The sequence below is a fragment of the Prinia subflava genome, chromosome 1 (genome assembly GCF_021018805.1).
Source record: "Prinia subflava isolate CZ2003 ecotype Zambia chromosome 1, Cam_Psub_1.2, whole genome shotgun sequence".
NCBI classification, from domain to species: domain Eukaryota; kingdom Metazoa; phylum Chordata; class Aves; order Passeriformes; family Cisticolidae; genus Prinia; species Prinia subflava.
In genome coordinates, this window is record NC_086247.1 from 13300343 (window position 1) to 13325165 (window position 24823).

The window sequence follows — 24823 nt, forward strand, 5'->3', positions numbered from 1 at the left end:
TTTTGAAATAATGAAGGGCAGTAGGGGGATTTAGTGATTTGTCTTTAACACTTCAGTGACTTCGAAATAGTTGATTTCAGCCATAATTGCTAGTCAAAGTAATTGATTTTGCTTTACCTGATATCTTAACTGTGCTTTTTGCATGCAACTTGTTGTTATAAATTTTGGAAACTTAGATTATTGTAGGGATATTTTGCCATTCCTTATGCATAGCAAAAGGAATTTATCCTAGTTGACTATTGCAGGTCCATGAAAAAAAACTGGACAGTTTCTTTAATGCTCCATAGTTGATACTCAATCCTGACAGATTTCTAATGGCAGGTAGAAATAACAGCTTCAGTGATTTGCATTACATGAAGTTAATACAGTATTATATTGTCCTGTTCATTTATTTTGGTTAGTCTTTCTTTGTTCAGCAGATTTGTAATACTTTTGTGTTTGAAGGTTTATACCTTTCAAAGTGGCCAAATCCTTCAATTCTTCCTCTGCAGCAGACTGGTGGATCTAGATTTCTAATTATTCTGTCTCAGATTTTGTGGGTTTGTTTTATTTTCAGGGTAAAGAAGAGTTTCCTTTTTTTAAGGGCTATATTATTTTGACATTAGTCCTGTTACTCTATCCAGAGACTTCCTAAACTAGATAAGCAGTGGGAGGTTTTAAGGCAGTTGGAATCTTTGAGTGAATGCATTGGGTGAAACTCAGGCATCAGTGGCAGAGTGAAACCAGGCTGTCATTCTGAACAGCTGATAGCTGTGAGGGAGGCTGTGCACCCAGCAGTGCTCAAGCTCCCCCCTGTAACCCACCAGACACTCTGAACCTGAATCTGCTGCACACAGACCACTGGTTGGATCCTGTGGTGATACACAGCTAGAATTCAGAGCTGTGCTAGTGTATGCATCTCTGTCTTTTCCACCCTTCATAGAATGTTAGTGGAAATATTTGCTGGAGAATAGAAAGCTTACTCATCGGCTCCTTCCCTTTAGAACAATCTGCTCACTAATTTATCCCACCCTGTGGAAAGACAAACTGATAGAAATAATGTTTTCTCATGAAATTCTTGACCTTTTATGGATGGTATTTATAGTTAATAACTGGTTTGAATAAGGAAGTGTTTGTATTACAAAGTTCACCTTGAAAACAGCTGATCAAACGGGGTGCTGTATAAGCAAGATAATAGGGTAAGTTGTTTGAGACCTACAGAAAGCTAAAACTTGAATGGTGAAAAGTAGTAGATTACTTGAAATCAGTGCTTGAGCTGAACAGGGTTCTTGACTGAGCTCACTGTGAGATCTCATTATGACAGACTAGAATACCGCTGTACCTAAATGCCTTGCCCCTTGCCAACAGCTTTTTCTCTGATGCAGAGGTAGCAGATGCAAATATCTGTTTACTATGAAGTCACTACAGTTCACCACACAGCCTACTGTCTAGTTGGTCATCAGCCTTTTCTCAAATACAATCTTCAGCACTGAACACTGGAGCTTCTGCTCCTGCTGTAAGACTGGTGGGTTTTTGGTGGATGATCCAGAAACTCTGTGTGCTAATTGACTTCTCTCTCTACCTATAGAGAAGTTACCAGTGCTTGTCTTGCAGAGCCCTAAACCTGGCTTTGGAAGGAGAAATGATTGGCCATCTCTTACCAAGAGATCTGATTCTCATTGTCCCCACTTACCTGCTTTCCAGTTCATACTGGATGCAAACCAGCAGCTATCAAGTGCTTGTTGCTTGTGCCAAAGCTGGATTTTAACAGTTCTTGTAAAGGAAGCTGACAGATTTTTAATTTCCATAAAAAGGAAAGTCTGTATTTTCTGGGTGGAACTTTCAGGATAGAAATAACACTACCTTTTTTGAGTTACTTGAAAAGAAATAATTTCTCCATGGAACTGATTAAGTTGTTTTCTTTGCCATTAATAGCAAGGTTTTTTTGAGAAATGGTAACATTTTAAAATGCTTGAGGCAGCATACAAGGGCTTGGACAGTTTCTTTAAAGTGGCTTGAAGTGAACAGAGTTTATTAACTTTTTAAAGGTAACTTGTGAGAGCTGTATGACTAGTAATGGTTACTTGTATAGAACAAGGCAGTTGCATACTTAGAAAGGATAACAAAAACCATTCTAAATAAATAACCATTATCAAATTTGATAGTGTCAAAGATGCTCTGCTGCAATTGAGAACCGAGACAACACTGCTTGTATTTTGAAAAAAAAAATCACAAGGGGATTTTTGTTTCAGAAAGCAATCACTTGTGTTTATATCTACCAGAAATATGAAGATCTACACATGTTGCTTTTCCCACAGTGTTCTCCTACACAAACTGCCAAGCTACAGACAGGATGGGGGGTCAGTGCAGTGGGTAAGAATTCAGGACATGGGCCACACTCAGAGGGGGGGTGATCAGTGGTTTTTACTCAGGCTGGGAGTCTGTCACAAATGAGTCCCCCAGGAAACATCTTTGGAAATTATGTGGAGAACAGCACTGAAAGCAGCCTCACCAGGTTTATTGGTGGGAAAGCTGGTGGTGACATGGACACGTCAGAAGGGAGAGACATCTCACAGGTCTAGGCAGGCTGGGAGAGCAAGAACTGGATGAAGTTTAACAAGTGCAAGGTCCTGCACGTGGAACAACAGAACCAAAGAGCCCAGAACAGGATCTGTGCTTGGGGAGCAGCATCACTGGAAGGGGCCTGGGGTCTTGGTGGATGACAAGCTGACACAAGTCAGCAGTGTGCAGCTGCAGCAGATCAGATCCTGGGCTGCATCTGCAGGGGCAATCCTGACAGAGACTGAGATGTGACCATCCCACTCTACTTTGTACTCAGTCTGCACATCAAGCACTGTGTATAGTTGCAGCCCTCACAATTCAAGAAAGTTGGGGGCAAACTGCAGAGGGTCCAAAGAGGGGCCATGAAGATTATCAGAAGGGTGCAGAACCTGCTCTGTGAGGGAGGAGTGTCTTTTCTCCCTGGGGAAGAGAAGGCTTAGGGGGACTTCATCACAGTATTTCAGTACCTAGAGAGCAGCTGCAAAGTGGATGGAGTGTCTCTCTCCTCCATATGGAAGGGAGAAGGATTAACAAGTACAAATTACACTAAGAGATGTTTCATCTTGATATAAAAATTTTTTACAGTGAGAACAATTCATCAGTGGCACAGCCTCTCCAGGGATGTGGTGGAATCCCAATTGTTGGAGGTTTTCAAGATGCAGTTGGACAGAGTGCTAGATGATCTCATCCAGGCTCCCTTTCCCATTGAAGCTTTAAGCAGATGATTTTGTGAGGTCTCCAAACTAGGCCTGGTATATGGTTCTTCTGGCAAATAAGATTTGTTCTGCCTGAGGTCAGGTTTAATTTGTAATTGCTGTCCAAACTGTTTCATAGCTCCTGTATAAATTTGAAGAGCAGGTTAAATGCATTAGTAGCAAAGCTTTGGAAGCCTAGAAGGCTGAGTTTATACTATAAGGCAAATAGCAGGGAAGACGTACTTTATTTCTAGCAGAAATAAGTTTAAAATACACACAGAATTTTTTTTTAATCACAAAAGTATGTTGTTACCTGGTTTTGTTATCCAGTACCATCAGCATAAAGGATTAATCTCCCAGACTTTTCATTTTCTAATTAAAAAGCATTTTAAAATCCCTTTTGTTGTAATTATTTTGTTAAAATAATTGCAATTTGCTAATGATTGAGACTTCATGTTTGCAGTGTTGCAATTCTTTGCTGTGTGGTAATAAAATACTATTTTTGTTACATACAAAACAACTTTTGTTTGCAGTGTTCTAGCTGCCTTCTGTCCCAAGCCAGGAAGAGCAGCTGTGCATTGAGCTGAGCACAGGAAGTCACTAAGCCCTTAAAAGTATGTTCTCTGCATAGTTTTTCAAAGATTTCTAGTTTTTAGGGCAAATCTGAGATTGAAGTTCTGATTTGTATGGATACAAATTTGCTCTGGCCTCATCCAGAAGTAGCCACGCTTTGAACAGTGCACTGTGAGCTGACACATTCTGCCTCTAGACAGGGCTTGCTGGAGCCTCACCAGTGTAACTGGTTTTGCTTTGGCTGACTTGTAGGAAGAGCAGGGCTGCCTGCAAGTGGCCTGCAAAAGACTCTCCAGGCATCATCTCAGCAATATTTTAATGTAGTTGCCTTCTCCTAGCCCAGAAAGGGCTCTCATGTTCTAATTGTCCAAAGCATTTTTCAGACTTGGAATAGAATGTAGTGCTGGTTCTTGTATTATAAATAAATGCCTCTTCTGTTAAAAGCAAAGGACTTTAGTGAAATTACAAGTAATAGGTATTAGAATTGATTGGACTGAAGAAGTTATATTTTAAAATTGAAAACAAACCAAAATAAGGAAGAAAAGTTGAACTGAGGTATTAAGAACAAAAAATACAATTGGCATGGGGAAGAAAGAAATACATTGCTAGGACCACAAGATGGAAAGCAATAAAAATGGTTTTGGACCTGTCTATCCAGTAATGATTAATACAATCTCTTCACTGTTCTGAAGAAATGAGAATACTGCTGCAAAAATCTTACAGTTATGCACCTGACAAAAAGATCACCTAAAAATCCTTTCATGTTTTGTATAATGAGTGATGATGATATCCATATAGTTTCCTATTTTGCAATATTACTCTGATAATCAGAGGAATTTTGTAATGTAAGTTCCATTTCAGACTAATAAGCAGACTTTGTTTCCAGCAGTGTCAAACAACAATTTTCTAGAAGCATGTGCTGATAGATTTCAATGAAGGTTAATGGGGAAAGCATGATTGCAGTTTTATATAAGCCCTGTAATAGTCCTCTTTCTGTCCTATGTAAAGACAATAATCTTTCACAGATTCCTGTGTATGAGAATTGTGTGTTATCTACAGAAGATGTTATGCTTCTGAGTCTTGAAAGAATATTTGAATGTGTTCACTTTAGGAAGCACAGAGTATCAAGATGAGCCTTTACTCTGATTTTCCCAATCAGTGCTCATGCAAATAGTCAAAGGGGTTGTTATTGAACAATTGAGGCATGTAAGAGTTTTGTAAATGTTTCTATTTCCATGTAAAGCAAGACATTTTCTACTTTGAATTTGCTCCATAATTAGTGGAATTCCTCTTAAGTTGCAACAATTCATGCTCTTCCTGTGCTAATTCAGGAACTCATTCTTCCAGTTTATGTATATTAATAGGCATTTTGTTTTGTTTTGCTTTGCAGTTGACAGGAGCTATGAAGAATTACAGTGGCTACTCACCATGGTTCAGAGTGATCCTGTACCCTACATAAGGTAAGTGAGTTAATATAGAGACAGGTTTTTTGCTAGTGTTAAGGCCACTAAGTAAATTCTTAAAAACCTGGAATCACTAGACTAGATCAGATCCTTAACTGCTTCTTCTATTTTTCCTTCTTGTTACTTTACATTAATTGAAACGTTTAGATGTTTCAACAGTTCACATCTCAAAAATTAGTATATTCTGTTCTTATTCTGCATGATGTATTCTATGTTCCACCTTGTTGCAGAAGTCTGAAATTAGAGATTATTTCCTGATCATAAATAAAGTATAAATAGGATGTTGCATATGGCAAAAAAGACTTTGTGATATTTCGAAAAGACAGAGGCTGAGCCATAGTGCACACAATATTTGGATGCCAAGGGGTGAAAAGGAATTGTCAGACTGTAGATGGGGTGAAAGGATCATGTGGAAATATGGTGGAATATCTACTATTGCTTGTTTCAACTTCATTTTCACACAAGTGGTTGGGTATTTTAGCATGTTCATTACATACCTGTGAACACCAAGCTTCATAATAATTGTTTTTTCCCTCAACACTTAATTCTTATGACCACCATTAAAATACTGAGTTTCAAAGTTAAATAATACTACTTTTACTCTCTCTGTATAGGTGATTCCTTACACATATCACAGCTGCAAGGTTGTTCTGTTTCATTTTCTTGTTAATGGAAATAAATACAGGTTTAGCTTCGGTTTAAGAAGGAAATTTAATTTTATTTGTATGCTTTTGAAGAGAAGTTTGAATTTTGAATTGAGCTCAATATGTTAGTCTCTTCTAAAAGAAAATGCAAAAAAAAATAGTATCTGCAAGAATTTTCTTGTTCAAATGTGTAAGACAGCAAGCTGAAAGCTAGCTATACAGAGAAAAGTTGTTAAAATAATAAGTAATGAAACAAAGAATTAATTAAATGTTTTCAAGGTCAAATTTGAAGAAATAAAAATGTATCTACTTTCAGCTCAGTGTGGAAATACTGTAAGCAGCGTGGTAAGTGCAGGATCTTCAGAAACCAATGTAACTTAAGAGGTGGCAGTGTTTGTTTCCAGGAAAATGTGCAAGTCACTGTTTCTGGGCCATTTTGTGTCAGTCATCAACATTTACAGTTATTTAAAAACTCTTTGGTACCAGTATGTAAGGAGTTTATTTGCCAGTGTTGCTTCTTCTTGGTAAATTTCCAAGTCAGTGTGCAAAAAAAGATCATTACTAAACAGAAAAGCATATTGTAGCCTACAGCTGTTAACAGTCATGTCTAAAAACATCCTACTGCTTTGCTCCTTACTTTTTATCTCTAAATTGTATTGCTGATGGTAAATCTGTGTATGCATATTGTGGACAGAAGGAAGAACTAAAGGCATGAAACACAGGTTAAAAATTTGGAATTTATCCTGTAAGTTTAATAAGTTTGTAAGAATATTGCAAACTGAACACACCTTAGGGTTTTTCTTTTGGATTTAATAAAGATTATTTGTCTTTTTCTTTCAGGCATAAGATTTTGGATATGCTGACTAAGAATCCACCTTTCACCAAGAATATGGAGTCCCCCTTATGTAATGAAGCTTTAGTAGATCAGCTTTGGAAACTGATGAATTCAGGTTAGGGGTTTTTTTATATGTTTGTTGTTTTGTTGTGTTTGGGTTTTCTTGTGAGGTTTTTTGAAATAAGTATTAAAAACTTGCTTCAGAATATGCCAACAGCTCTCTTAGTTTCAGTAGTTAGAAATTGAAAATCCAGTCTCAGAAGCTGAATATCATCTGTGTACTTCCAGAACACTCTTAATGACATAGGTTACCTGACCTTGGTTTTTATTCTTTTGTCTACTGATGTAGTCTGCTTTGATGTCCTTCTGCACAGAATCATACTTTTAATGTTTAAAATTGTTCAAAGCGTTTCCTCAAATAGTGATGTCTGTGTTACACTCAGAGTTTGTTTTACATTAGATGGTCTCCATTTGTCCTCTTTTTCTAAACTCTCAGAGAATATGAGAGGACAGCATTGGTACAGATAATTTAAATGAGATTTTTAGAAGTGCATTATAAATCTCAAACTCTGTTTGCCTTGTGAGATTACTAAGGAGCCTAGTGAGAGAAGGGCTTGCATCTTTACCATTGACCTGTTTTTCATTACTGAAGCAGTTTTATCCAGTCCTGACAAAGTGCCCTTGAACATCTGGCACATTACTACACAGATTACATATAAACATTTATATAGCTTTTTTAGGTCATTGCAGGCTTTCTGTTCTCTGTGTGTCATTATATTCACTGTTTAAAAGTTTACAGCTACACTCCAGGGGTTGAAGTGAGGAGACTACTAGTAGCTCAGTTTCATAGGATCTGCCAAGTGTCAGACACAGAAAATAAACAATTTTGATGTTCCCATCAGAGAATTTGTTTTTGCGTTTTCATGAGAGAAGAGTGTGTGCAGTGTTACAAGCATTACCTCTTTTTGCAAGTAACAAATAGGGAATACATTCTTATTAAGGTTCATGGGGCTTTAAGCACCTAAATTTCTATGCCTCAAGATGACATAACATTTCGATTAATTTTGTGTAAGGGATAACTGTAGCATTCCAGCTCACCTTGAAAAAAAATGTTGATGTGTGACAAGCTAGTAGCCAGGTTTAAACGTTCTAGGATTCTAGTTCTCTAGGATTCTAGAATCTTGCGTTGCTTTCATTTAACATAAGCAGATGTAATGGAGAACAGACTCTGATTGATATATGTAATCTTTTTTTTCCCTGTGTTATTCTGAATTAAATTGATAATATCATATTACTTCTAAAATTAATATTTTTGAATGTATCATTCTCTGGGGAGTATTTTAATGTTAGAAATATCCAGATTAATATTCATATTGCTTTCATTTGTTTCTGGGTAAGTCTAACTAGTAATTTGTAACTGGTAAGGATAAGCTAAGCTTACTCCAAACACTATTTTGGCCCCATAAAGGTACTATTTACAGGGATAGATCTTGTAGTTTTCTTTTGTGCTAAGTCTTGCACAGCCACATGAACATGGCAGTTGGTGCATCTGTGTCTTGTTTACCAGATACAGTTCAGTTCCTGCTGGGGAACAATATGTTCAATAAACTTGCAATCACTCAAGAGCTGGGCTGAGTTAACACCAGAATTGCTGTATTTGCAGTATTGCACCAGATGTTAAATGTCTTTCTGTTGTGATTGGTGCCAAATGTGCTTAGACCATTTGTGTATGAAGATATTAAAGCAGTACACAGTTTACAGAGAAAAATAATAAATAAAGCATTGCTTTGTGGAGGAAGAACACATACTTTGAGTATGAATACAAATTAAATTATCGAGTATGCAGTGAAGTACATGACGTAGTAATGATGTTAAAAAGCATGTTTGTGCATTTCTCTATCAGTGCTGTTTCCAGAGAGTAAAGATCTTAGTCATGCTTAAAGCTCTGACTATATTTTGTGGAATACATAGGCAAATTCAACCAAATCCATTGATACAGGAAGCCAGTTTGGTAACAGAGTCTTCTATTTACTTGTCCAACAGAAAAACTTACGAGTGCAACTTGAAAAATAAAGGCATATGGGTGGGGTTATTTTTCTTTTACTTTTCATTATGTTATTACAGCACTTACTTTTCCAGTCTTGTTCTTCTAAACATGTCTAACTTACAACCCAGGAAATTTAAAGCCTTCCTTTTAAACAGGAAAGTTTAAAAAGAAAACAAGTGAGTAAGAGCTAATAAGAGGCAGGAATAATGAAGGAAGTGTATCTAAAGCACAGAAAATGTCATACTCTGGTGGGCCTAGATTACTTAAGCTGTTATATTTGTGGGAGAGGAGGAGATTTTATCTCTGTATTAACAATCTCTTTTGTATTTTAGGAACTTCACATGACTGGAGATTACGATGTGGTGCTGTGGACCTCTATTTCACACTCTTTGGCCTCAGCAGACCTTCCTGTTTACCATTACCAGAGCTTGGACTTGTTCTTAACCTGAAAGAAAAGAAGGCTGTACTCAATCCAACAATTATCCCTGAATCAGTTGCAAATAATCAGGAGCCTGTGAACAGTAGTAACAATCATGGACAGTCAGTAGGATTTCAGAACACCGTAAGCACAAACCATCTGCATCCATCCTGTCCACCTGGCTCTGCATTCTTGCATGGGTTGCTGATTTAATTCTGTGTTGTGTCCAAGCCTCTCATGCTTTACCTAAGCTACCTTCTTATCTCATTGCTTTTTATTCTGTCCACTTGAAAAGCTGGCGTATACCATGACTTTTTGGACATTTTTTAACTGTTTTGCATCACATATGAAAGCTTTTTACTTGGTTTTTTTTTTTTTTCTAGTCTCATCATTTCTGTTCTTTATGAAACTTTATATATTGTTTATGAGATATGAAATGATTCACAGAAATGTTTGATGCTGTGATGAAAGCTTTTCTCATGAGATTTTCTTATAGGCAAGATATCCAGTCTTCCAATACAAAACCTTTTATCAGTAAATCTATTGCATCTTAAAATACATAGACACACCTCATTTTAAACAATTTAAGTGATGTGAAGGTTGAAATTTGAACACATTGCATTGAACATTTGAATCTGACATTTTAGTACCGTGCTCTGAAGGATTTGTAACAACTTCTGAAGAATGGCACACATTCAGTTTGGTATCTTTCTGGATTTGGAGGCTTCTAACACATATTCCATTGCCTAGTTAGAAAATACATTCTTATAAACTATTAAGGTTATCGTTTCCTCAAGAATAACTGCCACTGCTGCAAGACTAAGTATTTTTTGTTGGACAATTTTAATTATGTGGGAGAAAACAAATCGACAGACATGGAAATAATAAGTGACTTTTCTTAACAATTTCAAAACCAGCATGTGATTAGCATGTTTGAAACTCTATCCACCCTTTTGAATGGGATGGCTTACTGTGACTTTATCAGTCCCACAGTTCCTGTCCAAGTAGTTTTTACAGAAAAGTATGTTAAGAGTACTAATTAACAGTACCCTGCAGGCCTTTTCCAGCAGGGGGAGAAAATGCTGGTAGAGTCAGATATTGTTAGATCTGTCCTGCATATTTACAGAGCATGGAGAAAGTCCTAATTTGCTGCACCTAATAATTAGAATTAAATAGCAGGAGGCATTTTGTTGGCACATTTTTAGGCTGCAGTTCAGTGAACACCCAAACTTTTTTTACAGCCAGATTATCAAAAGATTTCCTCTTAACTCTTCCTAAACTTTCTTGTTCCTTGTGCTAGCGTAGCAGTTGTTACTACAGCAGTGAGCTGGATCAGGATGGGTCTGTTGAGCAGTACCTTTTCATGAACAGATATTCCAGTTTCCTGTGCCAGTTCATCACGGAGTTGTAAAAACGCTTGTGGCACCCCAGGACAGAACCGTGTGTCGATGAAGCTGCTTCATTTAGCAGTGTACTGGCTTGCACTGGTGTGGAAATACAACACTGGTGTAAGCCTCAGTTTGTGCTTCATCCCTTGTATCTTCTATTCCTCATCTTCATTCTCCTACCCCTTACCTTGGGGTTACTATTTTCACTGGAACTCCCGCAGAATACAGGGAACTGATTTTCTAGTAGCATAAAAGAAAGACTGCCTCCTACATCAGACAAAGTTAATCCAGAAGTGTTTCACAATAGCAGTGCCTTGGACAAAAGGGATGAAGGAAGGGAAATGCATATTTGAGGGGAAAAAGAATAAACAGGTGGTAGAATATAACAAATTAAGTAGATTTTTTAAAGTATTCTGAGAGCATAAATACGTTAAAATCAGTACTGATGGAGTAGTGCCACTGAAGCTGCTGGGGATGGTAAAAGTTACCCACTTCATAAAATTGAACTTGAATTGTTCAGAGCAAGAGTTTGTGGGGCTAGAGTGCCCTTTGTAGGTTAGAACAGCCATTCAGGGAAGCAGTATATGCCCTTGAGAGTCTATGGTATATATGCCTTTTATAGGTTTTAGTGAGCTTTTAATTATGTGTGCTTCTGTGGATGCTTTATTTTTCCTTTTAAATTTTGTCTATTGGACTTGTTGAAACACCTGTCTCCTGTTTTCATTACTATATGTGTAACTTAGGAGACTCTCCTGTTTTTCTATTTCTTTGACCTGGTTCTTTTCACAGTCTAAGCAGTAATTTACAAAACAATTTTATTCTTTTTAAAAAATACTATTGTAAAATAAAAAGAAATTATAAGTACTCACTATGATTCGTACTAGGTAAAGTAAGCATTAGCTTTTAAAACAAACTAAAAGAAGATTTAGCTAAATCCCATGTGTAGATCAGAGGGTATCATGGTTTTTCAACTGAGATTTGGCCTGAGGAGAGTCTGCAAGGCACAGATTTATAGACAGGCTATTCAGAGGTAGCAAATGTTGTTGCACACCAACAGTACCATGATTGTGAGAAGCAACAGAAAAGATGCCAATGCTAGATATGCAGAGGGAGCAGGGATAGAAGTAAAGAGAAACTATGTTTGTAGGAGTGGTTGGCACAAATCCATACAGGGTTTTAGAAAATACTTCTTGCCAGAACTACAGAGAAAACTTTGTTCAAGTCACCCACTTTACTCAGAAGATTTTTCAGATATCAGGTCGCTTTCTCTGAAACATGGATCTTGCTATCTTCTAATTTTGGTCTTTTAATGCTGCTTCAGGAGGATGATCATCTTATTAAGGAAACAGCATCCAGCATTTCTGGTCATCAGCAGGGGGTGAAGAGGAAGGCTGATATGCCACTCGGGTCTCCATTGGAGCCGGGGCAAATACTAGAGAAGAATGAAGACAGTAAAGTCAAACTCAAAATCAGAGTAAGAAATGGAAATTCAACTTGCACAATGTGTAGGGTGTTCAGAATAACAGCAGTGGCGTCTGCTGGCTTCCCTTGAAGCTGTGTTCAAACAAAAGGCATGCTGTGTATATCTGTACAGCAGTTGTTGTGCTTACTTTGGCAAAATCATTTCTATCAGATTCTTTATTGGCTGACAAGAACTGAAGTTGACAGATAATGCTCTTGTTTGCACAGCTTCACAGCAAATTAGAAAGAAGGAAAGACACTGACCCTTTTTAATTTTATTGAATTTTTCTTCCTTTACAGTGGTAGATATCACTTCCTTTCCCTCTCACCCCCAGTTTACCTCAAAAACAAAAATATTTTTAATTCTGTTTAGTAATTTTTTTTGTGAGTTATTAGCATCTGCTTATTTTTTTTCCTGCTATCTTAGTTCTCAAACTCTCAAGAGGAAGAGGAAATTGATATGGACACAGTTCATGACAGCCAAGCTTTCATTTACCATCATTTGAATATGCTGGAGAGACCGTCCACACCAGGTACGAGTAACTTTAAAGGCAAAGGTGGTTGTACTTTTTTTCAACTACTTCAGTTGAGAGGTGTTTTTTGCTACTGCTTATTTCCAGTTGGTAAGTGTTAAATGTTACTAGAATTCCAAGAACTGGGTAATGAGTGCAGAAGAACATTTCTTTAGGTTTCAGCAGATGTCTATCTAAGTGTATGTATGTGTATTTTCACACATATCTAAGTAAGACAAGTATAAATCATGCTTATGAAAGTGAACAGCTGAGGAATGAATAAAAGAGCACAAAGTTTAAGTAGAATCCCAGAAGCAATTAGGTAAAACTTGTTTTGCCATAGGTGTCATTTAAAAATTAGTAATTTTGAAGGTTAAAAAATAGCAAGGTAAAAAATAGCTCAGGTTGAAAAAACCCTCAAATATTTATGATTTATAACTTAAAATTAGCAGTTAAAAAACATACAAGCCTCAAAGCTATTCAGAAGGGCTTTCCAAAGTTGAAAAGATTGCATCTGTCAGTAAAATTGTTTCATTTCAAGCACTTCCTTTCTTTTACTACTTCTCTTAGTATCTTTTTTATACAATACTTGACAAAATTATTCTCAAGCATAGTGTTTCTTAGAAACCTTAAAACAGGTTGAACTTCATTGTTAACTTCCACTTTCTTTGTTGCTGTCACTAACAAAGTAATTCAGCAGTTAGACTCATTTTCTCAAAATGTTTTAAAATTTTTAAAGTTCAGTTCGAGAATGTGCCAGTGGAGCAAAGCTGAGGTCATGTGACAGTGTTCCAAGCGTTTTGAGGGCTCTTCCATACAGATTCAGAACAAGATTTTAAGGTTGCAGTACTGTATTGTGTAAAAGTGAAGCTTTTGGCTTTAGAATTCAAAGTTATTACCCTCTTGCTTGTTTTCCTGTTTTTATCCAATGACTGCCTAGTGTAAAGTAGAAATAGACCTCAGCAGCAGAATCTGCAATGTTGGTTCCATCTTTAGTTGCTATAGGTCCTGAGCTGTGCTGACAGGTGGCCTTGCCTGCTTTCTCTGTGTCCAGGCAGTTTAGTGACCCATTTAAGAGAAGGGCTGCTGGATGCTGCTGCCCTGAGAATCCTGCTGAGGCTGCTGGGCTGGACGCTCATACTCCATTTTGGGGAGTAACACAACGTTTTTCCTTCCTTGGCAGATGCCCTATCCACTAAGGGAGTTTATTTCTTTCTTTTGATTTTTTAAATGAAAGGTAACTGCTGTCACTTCTCAGCTAAGAAATTAAATTCATATGGAGACATTAAAATACAGGGAGGTCTAGTTTCTGGATTCCAGATGGCCTTCAGTTAATGACATGTGCCTACAGCCAACTCCACCAAGACAGCTTTGCTGTTAGGTGTCTAGAGTAGCAAAACCCACAGCTTTTCTACTTACTTCGACAGGGTAAGCCTCCAGAGCAGGCTGCATTGGGTTACTCTCATGAACTTAGAAGCCTATACGTGCAAAGCTTTAGTTTAAACTTCTCAGAGCTGCTTTGAATTTTGTTCTCAGTGTTAGGGTCAACCGTCGCATTTTCTGTTCTGGCAAAGAATGACTCATCCGGGCCATGCAAGTGCAAAGCTGATCTGCTGAGGATTAGTATTTATAACTCTTACATGATATTTTGCAACAAATTTTTCACTAGATTTACACACTCTATGGAGTATAAAGTCATAAACAAAACTCTGCCAAATACGTCACCAGTAGGACTTAGGGGACCCTCTGTGTGCCAGGTCTGTGCTCCAGGGCTGCTGCGGATTCAGTCTGTGCCGGAGGTCAGAAGGGGTAAAGTGTGACCAAGAGGGGAGCAGTGGCCACTTGGCTGCTGCTTTCATAGACCCAAAGCAGACACAAGCCCCTTCAAGTCTCACTTGTGTCCTCAAAGTCCTTCTCACCTCTGTTGTTTAGACATTGAGCACACTGTAATACATTTTCTTTCCTAGGTAATAAATGAGACAAATGCCAGGTTTTGCACCAGAATTCATTTTAAATAGTAAGCCTTTAAAAAGCATTATTTTGAAACACTTCAGATTATTTTACTCTTTTTTTTTTGTTTGTGCAGTTAGAAACATTTCCAGTTCACATATTTTTTGCTTCTAAAATTTCACCTGTTTCGTATTCATGGCATTTTTCTTAGAAGCAGAGATGTATGAATTACAGACTGAGTAAATAAAGATAGTTCAATCTTTAGGAAATGATACACTGCTGAGAAGAAACAGACGGGGAAAAATAAAGCTTATATAAATAAAGTTGTTCACACATAGGAGTGTTCTGTTCTACAGAGGAATCACAGGGCCTGTGAGGTTTTACAACAATGATGGAGGATGGGTGCATTTCAGGGAGTGATGATTGTGAAATAGACTGACAGCAGGTTCTGCAATGGTCTCAGTGTCTTGTTAGTAAATCTGCCTCAGTTGTGACTCCTTGGAAGGAGTGCTTTTAGTGGAATCACAGTTTCCCTCCTGCAGCTGTGGGCTGTGCCCCGCATGTCACATGAAGTGTTAGCTCATCAGCCAAACACAGCATGTGAAAAGCAGCTGCCAGGAGCAAGTTCACGTTGGGTCCTGTCATATCTGTGGTTTTTTCTGGATTGTTTGATTGGTTTTACTTTTTCCATTTCCCAGACCACCCCCAAATGATGATTTGGATTTGGTCAAGTTGATGTAACCCCCCCAACACCAGGAAAATATTATTGTCCTTTAAAAGGTGTGTGGGGGGAATGTTTTTGTATGGTTCTGTCCATAGATGTGAAAGGTTCAGGCTAAAAGAATAAAAAAAGTTTTCTAATACAACTCTTGCTGGATAACAGGTTTCAGTGTTATAATTACAGCACCTGTCATAGTTCATACAGAAAATAAATGGTTCGAATCCCACTAAAGCATCTGGACTGTGATAGTAGAACTATGGACTCTGGCAGTTGTAGGGGAATCTAATCATTTTATCAAGAAATTATTAACACAAAACATTAGTTGTGAAATGTCTAGAGAATGGTGCTGTGATGATTACTCATCTGCCCTTAGGGCTAGAAACTTGGTAGCCTCCTTTGAACCTCCAAGGCTGTGCAAGGTTACATTCCTAATGTGAGAACAGATTTTATTTGCTATTAATCATCAAGAATATTAGGAACGCTCCCTTCACTTAAATCTTAGGATAAAAGACTTTCAGGATGAGATTTTGAGTAAGCAACAGATTTGATCTCTCAGGCTGTAGGGTGACTTGTGTTGCTTTGTTGACTTCAGTGAAATCAGATAAAGGTACACTTCTTTAATACTTCACTCATCTGAAAGTACAGTTTGTCAGAAGTAACCTTTAAAAGGTTCTGCTGTATCTGTCAGGGTTATTGATTGGCCTGGTCTTTTCTGCTTCCAAAATAAATGCCTGGCTGTAGGCTGCATGATCTGCCAGTGAAGTTACATGTCATTATGGCTCAACACTGATAAACACTTAACTGAACTTCTTCCAACTAGTTTTGATGGTTTGAAAGTTGATAAAAAGCAGTATCCAATTGTCTCTTTATTTGTGCAAAGGAAAGAAAAATAAAATACAGTGATGTTCTCTTTGTGCACTGGCAGTTTGTTTTTTGATGACATTCAGAGGCAGTGGGCTTAGAGGACATCCTGAGCATTCAGACTCAGATCACAAAGATTCCTTGGCCATTCTCTTAATCCTTTTGCAGTTTTCCAGGATAGTCAAATTGGAAATTGCCACTGCTGACTTTGTGGTTGCTCTGTGTAGATGTACATGAAACTTTGGAGGTCTAGACCACAGTCATAATATTGATTGGATTGTGGTCTTGTTTATCACAGTTACTGCACATTCAGGAAATTATGGTTTATCTGGATTGACTTTTTTCTGAAACAGTTTGAAACTGGACATACTTCATATGCTGCAGTGAAGTGTAGAGGTAAAGTGCTGTAGTTATTATATTTAAACAGTACATTTACAGCAGCAGATCCAAGCCTGTGGTGCAGATCACTGCACCTGGAGTTTGGATGCAGGAGTAAATAGGAATTCAGTCCAAACTGTGTGAGATGCCCAGTCCTCTGTAAGTGCACCAAAAGTGCACTAGTACATCAAAGTTCAGCCATTAGTGGCTCTCTGCCAGAAAGTGCTATGGAAACAGTAGCTCACAGACAAATACATAAATGAACACTTTTTGGATTCAAGGACACCGCTGACAGTGATGGCATTTTGCTTTTCTTTCTAAGGAGGTAAAAAAGTTATTAAAACTGTTTTGTTAGAATGCCTTTTAATAACATATAATATTAGTACAGTTTCTGTTACACTTTATTACTCAAGATATAACTGTTTCCAAAGTGGTAGCTCATAGCTTTGAGGTTTGTAGATAAATCTGCCTCACTGAAGTAGTATGTGGTTAATAGTACGCTTCACAAGGAATGGTGTTTTCCAGTGCTTTACTCTAAAGTAAAGAAAGCAGCTTTAGTAAAAACACAAGCCCTGTAGATAATGACAACCGAATGAGAATTGCATCAGTGTATGGCTGCAGTGTGCCAACTCCATGATTTAATAAAAACAACATAATACTGTAGCTGTGACTGTCTCTGAGAAAACAACTAATCACTCTCAAATCTAGAAGATGAATGAGGCTAGCAAGTTTTCGAGTGAACTACCTGAAGTATTCTGAATTGGCTTCCTGATTGAGATGTTCTTTCTTTCAAAAACAGGGATTTCCCTAAAATATTCTAGAGTATTAAAATAAATGTAGTAAAAATAAAGCCATAGTTAAGCTATTATTTTGGTATAAGGCAGTATAGTTAAATGAAAGTCAGATGAGGAAATCAAACTTTTTACCAGTTATAACACCAGCTATGTCTATACATTTGGTATAGGTATAAGGAATTGTCTCTCTGGTTTTAAATCCCAGTAAAAATGGAAGTCAAATTAATCTGTAAATATGAACTAGTTAAAATGTTCATATTTAACTGATTTGCTTAGCATATCTTCAGAAAACCTTTGGCTGGTTTTATTTTTTTTTTAACTAGACCTTTGCTTTTCACCCTCAGACTTTAATTTTTGTCCCATGGACCTTAAAAGAGCACTCCTAGAGAGAAAATTGATAACCTTTTTGAGAGATGTGTAATTTGAAAATTCTGGTTCTTTAGACTAATTACAGGACATTGCATTCTGGAAAGTTGAAATCATTTATGCTTGGTAATCTTTTCTGTGTACTTTGTTGGTGGTTTAGCAGATGCATAAACACAGCATTGAATTAAAAAATAGTGTGTCTTGGGACATTTCCAGAGTAACGCTAAAAAGAAAAGAAGAATTAAGGAAAAACAGGACAATTTTGAAACTGTTTTTATGGTATTTTCCATTTGTTTGGAATGTTTTCTCTTTAGAGAAAATGCTAGCCAGTTCAACTGCTAGGCAAAGAGAGTGCACTACCTTTCTCATTGGTAAGCTTTCTTTGGCTTCTGGAAGAGTCACACTGGGTGCTCGTGTGTTTGTATTGACGTCCCCCTCTTCCCAGAGCCTCTCTGTGTCAGGTGCTGCAGCACCAGCCTGTCCTCAGGACCCGTGGGCTTCAGCCTTTGCTATGATTTGTGAACTTGCCTTCTCTCTCTCTGATGTTTCAGTAAATAAGGGTGCAAATGGGGTCATTTCAAGCAAGTGTCAGTTTGTAAAAATCCTGTATCAGCCAGCTGTTTTACATTCACTGGCCATGCAAAGAAACTGTGGCATCCCACTCTCTTCATACAAAATCAGAAACATAGGAGGGACCATATGAAAGGTGTCACAAAAACCTATTGGTGTGTTAGTCTCAAGTTACAGGTTTTCAAACTGTAAAAGTTCAAAAACAAAATAAGAGAAAAATAGCTGAAACACTCTACCCAACAATATAGTTCAATGTTAATGCACCAATGAGTATTAAAACTTATGTGAACAAAGTGTTAGCATTATCTGACAGCAATTTGTATTATGACAGAAAATGTTACTTTAAAGCTTATCAGGATCCAAATCCCTTTAATTTTAAAACTAATCTACAAGATCTATGTTTTCATATTTTATTCTCTCTCACAACATTTACAGCATTTGTATTTGTCCCTGAGGCAAATGGTACACAAATATTCTGATCTTTCTTCCATGGGATCATAATCCTGTCTAATTTTAAACACCTACCCAGCTAGCTGGAACACCACAAAGCCAACAATTAGATTGGAATCTCCACATCCCAAACAGGAGGAGATCCATGTGGATAGACACATGTATGCACATTTTCTTCCAAGGAATGCTACTAACCACTTCAGAAGCAGCTCCTGGGCTCACCCTCCACTTATTGTGTGTTTCTGTGTTTTGTGAAACCTGGATTTCAGTCCTGCTCTCTGTGCCAGGAAGAAGTGGGTTCCCTGCAGGAAGAGGGAGTGCTCTGTGCCTCTTTGCATTAGTCCTGCTACTCCTGTTGATAAAAGGATGATTATACTGCCCTGTGAGGCAATTTCTATTTAGCCTTACTTTCCTTAAATACACTTGCCATGTTCCTGGCATAGGCTTTAAGTAGATACTAATTAAAAGGGAGAGAAAAAAACGGTTCTGTAGGTTCAACACTGAATTTTCTGCATGGAGATCTGTAACATTTTTGATAGAGCTTTTATAGGTCTGTCCTTTTTGGCACACAGCTGAGTTCAGTAGTTTGTGATCAATCTTTTGGAGCCATCATCCAGGATCTATATATTTGATTCTTGATTTAAAAGCACTCTTTAACAGTAGGTGGAAATTTTCTGGATGGTTGTTATTTTTGCATTTAAAAACTCAAGCGACTACAGTCACTATTGACCTCTCTGAAGAAATTGTGTGTGTACTCCTATTGCTGGCTCAGTAAAAACAGATTTTTGTAATGACATTCTTTCATTTTTTACTGACGTCTTTTCCATATTACCAATGTTGACTGTCTCCTTAAGTGTCAGCAGCCCTTGAATTGCAGTTGGATCCCATTTCTTCCTTTCCTGAAGATTTTCCTGCCTTTCTAAGTGGTCACCACCACCCCTTTGGTCCTGTTGGGTTAAACTACTGCTTTACTTGCTCCCTAACTTACTCCAGTCAATGGTGTTTAACTGCTTTAACAAATAGATTTTTTTAATAACACACCTGAAATAAGTAATGAGGTGATAATACAGACTGTTGTCTTAGCAGGGCTGGTAGTTCAGTAAACTGCAGGAAATTAGCACAAGTGGCAGGTCGTGTAGGAGTCAGGAGAGTCTGTTTGGTTCTGTTCTCCATTTTCACCTGACACTACTGCTGCATCAGGCCTGCAGACTTTAACCAGTGTTTTTATACTAGTTCTGGTTAAAATTTTTCAGGTTCAGGGGCTTAGCTTTGGTTTGAGGTTGTTACAAATGCAGTGTCTAGACTTACAGGTTTAGTTTCCATATAAAAATAACTCCACAATTTGGAATTAATGGAGCTGAAAAGTTTTAAGCGTTTGTGTCACATTGTGTGGGTTTTTTCTTCTATTTGAAGTTGACTTGAGTTTGCCATGTGTATTTTAATGTATCATGTGCCTGTAGCTTGAGAACACATGAGAATATCTTCTGTACTTAGGTAATCTTTTGTACATTTTCTGTACAACTAACCAGTGGTCTTCAGGCTTTCTGCCCAGACATTTATTTCTGTGTTTCTAGGAGCTCTGTTTGTTTCACTGCCATAGTTCTCCTGTAACTACTGCAGCCTATTTTAACAGCATCAAACACTGCCTGCTTTAGTTTTCTGAGATACAGCCTCCACTCTTTCCTTTTCTAATGGCCTGAGCCAGATATATTCCTTTTTTCCCCACTGTGTCATCTGTGTCATGGCTGGTTTTGTATCCTTGCAGCTGCCAAATGAAGTTGTCTAAACACTGAATGCTTTAGAGGAAGGAGCTCAGATTATGGGGATAGGTTTAGATACAGGAGGAATTCCTTTAAAAAACTGTAATTGGAAATAGTTACATAGTAAAGCAGTCTTGTACCTTTTTGCATCAAATGCAGTATACTTGCACATTGTCTTGATTGTTGAGAATGGCTCCAGACAACAATGTAAAAAAATGGTAGTAGGTATGCATTGAAGTCAGCAAGTTGAAGTTGGAATTGGTGTGCATCTCCTTTAGCTGCCATAAGATACATAAATAAGTAAAGTTGTGAGTTCTAACTGTAAGGTTTGCATTGATAACATGAGCTTACTGCTACTTAGTTCTGAGTAAATGAAAATTAAAGCTTTTTAAAATACTTTTATATTAGAGATTTCAAGTTTATAGGAAACTATTGTACTCCAGACTAGCCTCCTTCATAACCTCAACAGAATTTTCTATTGCACCATATTCCTGTCTTAGAGTTAAGACCAAACATATTTCTAGAAAGACATCATTTTGCTGCTTAAGACTTCAAGCAGTAGAAATTCCACCATGTGCTGTAGTAAGTTATTGATTATCCTCATTATAAAAATGTTTTGTGTTTCTATTCCAACTTCTACACACTTCATATAGATGTAGATTTTGTTTTTTCTAGACATACTTATATTAAACAAACAAAACCCAGAACAGCTCTACCATCTAGAAATTTTCCTATACATTTGCATGGTTGAATCAGTCCTCAATCTTTTGGGTAAGGCTAGAAAATGGCATGGAAATTGTTCTCAATACTTGCTTGTCATAGTACAGGGAGCTGTCTCTTTAGGCTTCCAGGAATCATTACTATAGATAAATCAATCTTGCCTCTAGAGTTACACAACCAACCAGCCAAACAGAACTTACTGGAGAATAAATGTGTTTTCAAATTTACAGAAAAAGATAATTGCATAGTCACATCAAATAACATCATTTCTTGTTATTTATTTGGGATGTTTTCACCAAAAGCTGGATGGGAAACCTCCCCCATATTTAAAGTAGCAATGGAGAAAATCCATTTTAAGTAATACTTAGAGGATTAGTTGCCTTCAAAAATCTGCTGGTGCTTTTCAACATTTATCTAGTTGTTAAAGCATTCTTGCCATGTGAGTTATTTGATTCAGTTTCTGCCTAAAGGAATCTGAATGTTCCTACCTTCCAAGTGTTTCTACTCTCTAAGAAAGGTATCTTTAGAATGCCCTTTAATCTCTACTACTGAAGATATTGCTGTCTGTCTGAAATAATGAATATTAAATGAGCCAAAGAGAGAATGCAAAAGTCATTCTTGAATTGAGATGTCATGGATCATATTTCCTACCTCAGGTTCAGCTACCAGGCTTGCTCCATATATAACTAGTTCTAGTGTACTCGTGAAATACATACTGATAAAGCTGGTATAATTCTCTTTATTGGGATTTGGTTTTGTTTAAGAAAAAAACCCTTGTATAATCTTTCAAATAGACTAAATTGGTTGCAAGAAGCAATTTTTAGAAAAATCAGTTTAATTTCAAAAAGTTTGTATGTTCTTGTGGGGAGCTTTTCTTCCTGACTAAAAATAGTTCACATCCCAAAAATGCATTTTATTATTCCAGTCTTGCACTTTACATCAGAATTTTCACAAGCAGTTATATTTGCATTATTCAGGATATAGTGGCCTTCGTACTCTATTTAAAAATGAATTTCAGGAAGCTAGTATGACTTGAAGTTTCTTAGGGCTTTTTACAGTTCCTAATTGTCTAGGATACTCTAATGCTGTTGAGGAAGGAAGGACCATCTCTAAAAATTGTCAATAGTGTGAGAACTTTTATGGATGTCCAGAGCCTTCTCTGAAGCTAAATGGTACAGGCATCATAACAGATTCCACATTTTTATATTTAAATCGATGTCTTGAGAGAATGTAGGCTTTATCTAATATTCAGAATTCCTTATGTTTGGAAACAATGCAAGTCACACAGTTGCTAATCCCACTGTATCCATTCTTTCAGGTAAGGAGCAGTCTTCGGGCGAGATAAACATGCACCCTGTCTCAGCAGCTCCACTCTCTGTGTTCAGTAAAGAACCAAACTCCTCAAAACACAGCGATCATCATCACCATCACCACCATGAGCACAAGAAAAAGAAGAAGAAACACAAGCATAAGCATAAGCATAAACATAAACATGAGACTAAAGAAAAGGAAAAGGATCCCTTTGTTTTCTCTAACAGTCCAGCCAGTGCACGATCAATCCGCTCCCCGTCGCTTTCAGACTGATACCGATGGCTTCTCTGGAGTTCAACTTGCAATATTCCTGGAGTGCTTAGAAGGGTGTACATAACTATAGCTTCTATCTTTTTTTATGGAACTAAGAATATGTGAATTGCCTTAGCAATTCAGAAGCTCTGCCACCTTTGAAGCCTTCTTTTTGCATATGTGGTTGTTGAAATTGATTCGAAAAACATGGTTTATGATTCTGACTCATTTTGTATTTCACTGATCTCCACACCTCCCACTCTTTTTTTCCATTTTAAACAAAGAAAAGAGCCCCTTGTGTAAGGGCCACATGTCCACTGGCAACCCCCTGCACATCACGCTTACCATGTGTATTGCCAGAATCAATTATGGTTTAATCCTTTGAAGAATGTTCGAGGCAGAGTACGTTTCAAGCAGAAGCCAATTGCCAGGCCTTTGGTGATAGACTGTTTCCAGAGCAGTATTGGATAACTAAGTGTAGATCTCCTCAGAAGAAAGGGGTTTTCTTTAGTCTTCAGCTGACCTGTTTCTTGCTTTAACCATTGCAACGTAATGTCAGACTTCAAAAAGAACAACATGTAGAATATTTGCATTTTTCAGATACTAAAACTCTTGAAAAATTCCAGGCTGCTTTTAAGCTGGCAGTATTTATTATGGACATGAGCCTTTGAATATTATTAAATTCTGCAATTGTTTTTGGAATTTTAGCAAAATGCATAATGCATGTTTTGTCCTGTAATCAGGCTTTTAAAAATCCAATAAAGTTTGTGAATTATTTTGACAGAGGCAGAATTTTTTTTTTCAAACTTACGTTGGAATATGCTTTTGAAAGATGTTTGCTAAAATATAAAAAAAATCTGAAAAGTTTAAAAATTAAAATACTGAAAAATATATATTTTTTCCTCCTGAGGTGTCGTTTGTTTGAAAGCAAGATCAGCTCATGAATTCACAGGAGAAATATATCAGTAGATTAAATGAGGTCTGGGACTTGAAATGATGGATACATTTAAATTTCTTTAGCTGTGTTTTATGCAGTGTACTATTTACACCTAGGAAGAGTTTTAAAATAAAACTTTATTTTTAAAAAGTTTTTATAATAGAGATAAATTGTCTCTTCCACTTTTTATCTGTTTTCTTATATGGGTGTAGAGGCAGTGTTTTATTTATAACCATTATAGCTTCTATTGCCCAGAGTTCACATAGTGTTCTATAAGATGGTTGTATATGAGTTAAATATTTTTTTAATCAATTTTCACAAATTTTCATGAGTGATTCATTCTCCATCTTAGAGCAAAGAGAGAAAGTTCAAGAGGGGCCCAACAAGACTTTTTTTAAGCCATATTCTGTTTCATGAAAGTTAATAAATACTTTTATATTCTATACCTGCTGGTGGATCCTGTAGTTCTTGGAATAAAAAGTTATCTGTAGACTAGAGAGATGATAGGCTCAGGTATTTTGTGATACGCATATACTTATTTTGTTATTCAAACACTATATCCTTTTAATTCTGCATGGATAATTGTGCTAATTGTTGCACTTGGAACACATTTGGGCTGGATTCAGACACAATGGCCCTGGGCAACCCTGCAGCCTGTCCTGGGCTGCTGCTCTGCTGTGTCAGGGGAAGCCCACCTGGGTTTTCTTTCAGCAATGACTGCGAGCTCTTGGTGCTCAGGTGAGCTGCAGGTGCAAGAGGAACACCCAAGCACGCATTGAATGAGGTCCTGAGCGTGTTTTGGGTGCTCACCATGTGTGCAGCTCAGCATTCCTTGTGAGACAGCGAGTAAGAGTCAGTGGAAATGGTTGGAGGTGTTTTTCCCTTAGCTAAGCAGTGATGTAACAGTGCCAGGGGTGTTTGTGGGAGACCTGGGCTAATGAGCAATGAAAGCTGGCATTGTCTGGGAGATTGAAGGCAGATGCATTTATGTTTTAAAAATGAGGTCATGGATAATTTAGACTGGTGTAATTTCTACTTTCAGAGATGTGGATTTACACTCTTAGGCTGAGGGAAAATGTATTGTTCAGTGATACAGGCACAGAACTGAGGCAGAGCTGCAGCACAGGAATTCTGCCATAGAGGTTTTGCTGTGTGGCTTTAAGTCATATTAGAGAC

The 24823-nt window shown here is 37.4% G+C and overlaps 1 protein-coding gene across 3 annotated transcripts in view; it reads left to right on the plus strand.

Annotated features, from left to right (window-relative positions):
* Positions 1 to 24090, plus strand: part of TAF2 (TATA-box binding protein associated factor 2) — a 59215-nt gene extending 35125 nt beyond the window's left edge. For 2 of the 3 annotated variants that reach the window (XM_063420272.1, XM_063420349.1), the window contains exons 21-26: positions 5200 to 5269; positions 6757 to 6866; positions 9131 to 9360; positions 11926 to 12078; positions 12493 to 12598; positions 22466 to 24090. In XM_063420272.1, the coding sequence (XP_063276342.1) occupies positions 5200 to 5269; positions 6757 to 6866; positions 9131 to 9360; positions 11926 to 12078; positions 12493 to 12598; positions 22466 to 22731 (935 nt within the window). In that variant the 3' untranslated portion in view covers positions 22732 to 24090. The remainder of the gene's footprint in view (positions 1 to 5199; positions 5270 to 6756; positions 6867 to 9130; positions 9361 to 11925; positions 12079 to 12492; positions 12599 to 22465) is intronic. The other variant, XM_063420444.1, reaches the window with a different exon arrangement.
* Positions 24091 to 24823: the final 733 nt, after the last annotated feature.